The sequence below is a fragment of the Sarcophilus harrisii genome, chromosome 3 (genome assembly GCF_902635505.1).
Source record: "Sarcophilus harrisii chromosome 3, mSarHar1.11, whole genome shotgun sequence".
NCBI lineage: Eukaryota > Metazoa > Chordata > Mammalia > Dasyuromorphia > Dasyuridae > Sarcophilus > Sarcophilus harrisii.
In genome coordinates, this window is record NC_045428.1 from 301,017,759 (window position 1) to 301,023,758 (window position 6,000).

At 34.5% G+C, this 6,000-nt stretch overlaps 1 protein-coding gene across 1 annotated transcript in view; it reads right to left on the reverse strand.

The window, feature by feature from the left end:
* Positions 1-3,063, reverse strand: part of CD80 (CD80 molecule) — a 39,519-nt gene extending 36,456 nt beyond the window's left edge. The window contains exons 1-2 of the mRNA XM_023499043.2: positions 2,886-3,063; positions 991-1,097 (exon numbers count right to left, since the gene is read on the reverse strand). Of these exons, the coding sequence (XP_023354811.1) occupies positions 991-1,060 (70 nt within the window). The 5' untranslated portion in view covers positions 1,061-1,097; positions 2,886-3,063. The remainder of the gene's footprint in view (positions 1-990; positions 1,098-2,885) is intronic.
* Positions 3,064-6,000: the final 2,937 nt, after the last annotated feature.

Consider the following 6,000-nt stretch of genomic DNA (forward strand, 5'->3'; position numbering starts at 1 on the left):
GCCTGGTACACATCAGTTGCCTGATTCACACTTGTTGACTGATAATGAAGCATATAGTTGCATGGTAAAGGACATTGAAATTCTAACATAACTGGCTGTGTCAAGAAGTCTCTAAAGACTGCACTAAATACACTGGTCAGGTGAACAGAGATCATAGATTCAGAGACAGAAGGGACCTTAGAAGTAATTTAGTACAAACACACAACTCCATTTTACAGATGAGGAGGCTGAGACTCAGCGGGGTGAACTAACTTGCTTAGGATCTAGTAATTAATAGAATTTAACCCAGGTTCCATAATTCTAAACCCATGTTTTTTCCTACTGTATTCATAGTGGGATCATCCCATCAAAGACAGATATCTGACTATTTTAAGGCTAGAGATTACATCTCTAGCTTTCTGATCATTTCAATTTATATAACCAGATGTTCTCACTTCTAGTTGTTGGAAGAAAATCATTCCTTATCCCTTGAGGAAACTTCTTTTAAAAAATTTATTGATGTCTTAAAAAAATAAACAAAATAACAAACCTATCATTTTCCAGTGCAGTCACTCAAACCCCAGCAAAACTGGCTGAAAAAGTCTGACAACATAGGCAACACTCTGTATCTCTCTGTAATCCTCTCTACTAAAAAGAAGGAAGTGTGCTTCATTCTCTTGTTTTCTGGGATGGAGACAGCTTGTTTGCTGTTTTTTTATTGTGGCTGAAACAGCTTCCTCTCAACCTCACCCAGAAGAAAGATTCAACTAACTGGGGCTTCCCCTGTAGGTACAGAGCAAATAAAATTAATTGAAGAGCCTCTTGGAGAATACATGCATCACTGTGCACAGATTAGCTACATGCAGTGAAGAAGCCATCACACAAGACAATCATTCTGAATCCCTATGACCAATGTGGTTGTGGAGAAATCAGGGGAAACTCCATCATTGTTCCCCTCACCTCATTGGGAGTAGTGAGTATGTTAATCCCCTGAAAGTTGATTACCTGTACCTGAGCTGAGGCAGAAAAGACTCAGAAGAAACGAAAGGAGTATGAGGGATGAGAACCTGGATTGGGCCATCCCCAGTTCTAGTCCAGGAAGGCGTATTTCCAAGCGCCTGAAACCCAAAAAGAGAAAATAAAAATAAAATGTCAGAAGCAAAATCCAGATGAGCTATGCTTTGGACTTATACCCATATGGGTAGAAGAAACAGGAAGAAGCCCATGATGATTATATTCATTAAGGCTCTAAAGGGTTTTCCTGAGGTTTTAAAATAACCTTTCAATGTGTTCTCTATTAAAGCTGAAACACTTAATTTTTTTAAAACTCTTTAGAAGGAGAGGTCTATTTGTTTCCTCTTTCAAAACCAACCAAAGAGTGCTCCTTAAAAAAAAAATTCAATTTTATTTCAACCATGCTTTGTCTAATTATATACACATCATAAAATCTGTGCTGTTTAATAATAAAAGAAATTCATCTTTTTTTTAACTTTATGAATTTCATTTCTCCTGTTTCTTGTGTCTCCAATGAAAGCACTTGTGTCTGGATAGAGAAAACAGGTGGAAGAGATTACAAAAATGTTACATTTTCATCATATTTACAATATATTCTGTGACCAGCTTTTTGTTTTTATAATTTGGAAATAATTTCATTTCTCAATGATACTACTTCTACTATTTTTGTCCAAATTTATCAAAAATCCAAAGGGAAGGGAATAAAGAAAGGAAAAAACATTTATATAGGCACTGTGCTTTATAAATATTATCTTAAAGCAAAATGTGAAGATCAAAGTACTCACTATAGCATAAAAGTGCTTTTGTTGGGACAGGGTGAAAAATCAGAGCAATTAAGCATCTACTATATACTAAGCACTGTACTGGGGCTGTGGATATAAATACAAAGAATTAAACAAAAAGAAATATTTGTCTAAATTTGAAAAGAATCTTGTTTCTTAATTTAACATAATTTTCTTGAAAAATATGCAATTAGATTTAGATTTATCTTCACCTTTATCAATAATGATTAGTAAAAACATTAAGTAAAGAAATACATTTTACATGACTCAATATGTATAATTGATATCATATTACTACTTGTCTTCTCAATGGAGGAAGAGAATTGGAAACTCAAAAATTTTTAAATGAATGTTGAAAACAAAATGAATAAATTATAAATTTGAGGGGGGTAAATAAAAATATTAAATACCTAGGAGAGTGGAGTAGACTATATCAATGGAAAGATCTATAGACATATAATAGAATAACTTCTTGTTTTCGTAGGCCAACATAACTGGAAACTATGAGGCAATGAGACTTATTTTTGGATAAATATACTTACAGGAATTATTTAGGAGCCATATAGACTCGTGGTCACGAATTTTAATTATTATTATAGTCTGTGTGAGTTTGGACAAGACAGTTTAGCCCTCGGTACCTAAATTTTTTCCTGTATAAAATCACAGATTCAGGGACTGCTAGAGTTCTTTCTGCCTCTCAATCTAAGAACCTGTGACCAAATGATTTCCAATGACCCTTCAATCTCCAAATCATATGTTACAAAGAGTATTGCCAAAATACATTGTAACCCACCTTATTCAGCAGACTTGGGAATTTTTAAGGATGTCTTTGAAGGAGGAAGTTTTAAAATTTTCATTTTATACAATTTTAAAACTTGTACTCCAAAGCTAAAAGCAATTCTAAAAGAAGAGTTTTACAGAATTCTTGGACAAACATATCTGAAAGAAGTACAAGATCTTCCAAGGGGATTACTTTGAAAGAGGCAAAATTCATTCATACCTACAAATTCTAGGCTGCTGGTGAAAAAAGATAAAATACAAAACCCATGTCTCATTGAACTATAGTCACTACAGTACTTTAAAAATTGAGATGAGCAAAATTGTACTTACCGAAGACAAGTTCCTTCCTTTTTGTCTCTAGGAAAAGTTATTAAGAGAGCTGACCCTCTTTTTCCACGGGCTTGAAGACTTCAAATGGCAAATCAGTCTGGTTAACTGCCTTTTTCTCAGTGATGTCATTTAGTCGTCACTTCCCTATCACTTCCTTAAAATGATTTGAGGATCTGATTCTTCTTTGACCCAGAAGTATTAGAGTCAAACTTAGGACTGGCTTGACATGAAGTCATAGGTGGAAGAGACACCCACACAGTGTGATTTCAGGAAGGCCCTATACAAGAGAAAAAAACCTTAACGCCAGAGCTGTCCCTAGGGGAGAGTGAACCTGTGTGAACAGCCCTGAGATGGAACACCTCTGTTCTCTCTGTACCTTTTTCTACAAGTGAAACTAGCTTAAATGGACCTCAAGGGGTAGTCCTGAAGTAGGGGGGAAAGTCAGAATAAAGATACAGAGATTCTGAGGGGGAAGGGCAGTCCCATCTGCATTGCTGTGTAAAGTTGGGTACCTTACAACTGATTAGATATACATATATTATATACATATATATGTGTGTGTGTGTGTGTGTGTGTGTGTGTGTGTGTATGCATGATGCTCAAATTAATACCACCTGGAACAATCTCCTGAAGCATCAAGATACCTTGAGGGAGAGATAAGAGATGGAATCAACAGAATGACCATAACTTCCCTTCCTCCTCTGATGGAAGTATCATAGGATCTAGAACCCAAGGCTTCTGGGAGAGGAGTAGCCTCTGAACGATTAGCTAAAGACACAACTATTTTAAGAGGAGCAGTCATTTGAAAAAGAGATCTCCTTTCTTTAGAACCAGCCATGTAAGCCCCCAAACCCTAGAAATAGTTCTTCCCTCCTTTCTTCATTCTAGCCTTGACAGCAACTCCCATGGAAATGCAATCCAGAACTAGCCACAGCTACTGAAGACCCAGAAAAAGCAGTTCATGAATTTTAATTATGTGAGTTTGGACAAGACAATTTAGCCCTCAGCACCTAAATTTAGTGGCACAAGATCAGAAACAAATGTGATTTTATCAGTAGAAATGACAATAAACAATATATATTATCATCTATGTTGCTGCTGTATCCTGAAGGCAAATTTCCATCTGACTTGTAGTTGATAGTTCTTATATGTTCTTTCCTCCATTAGAATATGTGCTATCTCAGAGCAAAAACTGTCACATTTTTCTATTTGTAGCCCTGATGCTTAGCACAATGATTTACATATATTGAGCACTTACATGTGTGCTTCTTAACAAATAAAAGCTTTTTTTCCCTTGCCTTTCTTCCTTTTATCAATCCTTGTGAGATACTTTTCAGACCTTTCCCTATCTGAGTCACCTTCCTCCACAAATGCTATCATATTATCAATGTTATTGTTTCTAAAACTATAGTGTCCAGGACTTGATGAAATACTCTAGATGTCATCTAATTAGCTCAATACATTATGATTGTAAAGTTCAGTATTAATTAGGTATTAATTAAGGTATTAATTAGGTTTGGAGTCAGAGAACCTAAATTCAAACTGAGGCTCTGTCATTTACTTACTATGTGAGGTTGGACAAGTCACTTATTGATCTGAGCCACAATTTCCTTTTCTTCAAATTGAAGGTGTTAAACTAATGTAACTTAGATTCTATGACTATTCCTTCCCAAAGCTTATGTAGTTTCTATATATTAATATAATCTAAAATTATACTATTTTTGTTTTTTATTTTGTTTTTTTGGTTCCAACACATTGTTAAATATTGGAAATTGTGAAATCAAAGCCAGAAAGAGACGTCATATGTAAGTGTGTAACAGTGTATGTGTATATTTATCTCTATCTCTGTCTCTGTATGTTTCTCTAATATATCCATAATAGTACTTCCATTCTTTTTTTTCATTATTTAATATATTATTTTGCCTCATTTACATGTAAAGCAATTTTTAACATTTATTTTTAAAACTGTTGAGTTCCAGATTCTCTCTCTTCCTCCTTCCTCACTACCTCCATTGAGAAGGCACATGTGAAGCTGTGCAAAACATTTCCATAAAAGTGTATGTTGCAGCACTTCCACTCTAACAAAGAACTAGAAAAATATATGGATTCCTACACACTGGGGTATGATGAAACAAATTGTGGTTTGTGAATGTCATGAAATGTTGTGCAGTGAGAAATACTGAAAATGAGGAATTCAGAGTAACATATGAATACTTAATGAATTTAATGCAGAATAGTGTTGATTTTGTCTACATTTAATCAGTGTGTGGGAATTCCCATGGTGGAAACTCCCTCCATTGTTACTGCTAGCAACTATTTGTGACTTATGGATTTAGAGTTACTTGGGGACACTTTAAGGTTAAGTGACAGGCCTGAGATAGTAGGTGTCAAAGATAAGACTTGAATCAAGTCTTCCTGTCACTAAGGTTAAACCTCTATCTACTATTTTACATAGTCTTTTATTATTATCATTATCATAAATCTACCTAAATGTATTAATATCCAATTCACATTTCTCTATCCTGCCTTGCCAACTTTCCAAAATAATTTTAAATGTTGACTGTCATTTTTGGTAGTAACTAAGTTTCTAAATTTATGATCCCCTGATATTTGTATTTTTTCCATATATATTTACATGTGTCCTTGTTGCCTCCTCTTTAGAAGGTAAACTCCTTGAGATGAGAAATTGCTTCATTCCCTGTATTTGTATCCTCATAGTTAACTATGAGAAATTCAGATGATCTGACACAGGAGGTACTTGATAATTATTTATTGATTGATTGGTCCCTAGGAACTATGTATATATCTTTATGACAAATATCAACTCTTTGATTACACTAGGGATGTTCAATAGTATGGATGAGTTTTAATAAGGTAAAATTGTATTTAATTTATTAATTTTTTTAATAGATTTGGGGCAGGACTGTGGTGATTCTGTACTGGAGATGTTTATAGAAAAAAAAATGCAATGTGATCATTTATCCCACTGGCACAATCTTTGAGAGACCAAAGTGATCAGAGTGCCACATAAAGTAGGGTTTTTATAATAATCATCAATAGCAAAAATAGTTATTGAACATCTGCCATATTCAGGGCATTGAGCTAGGCCCTGGAA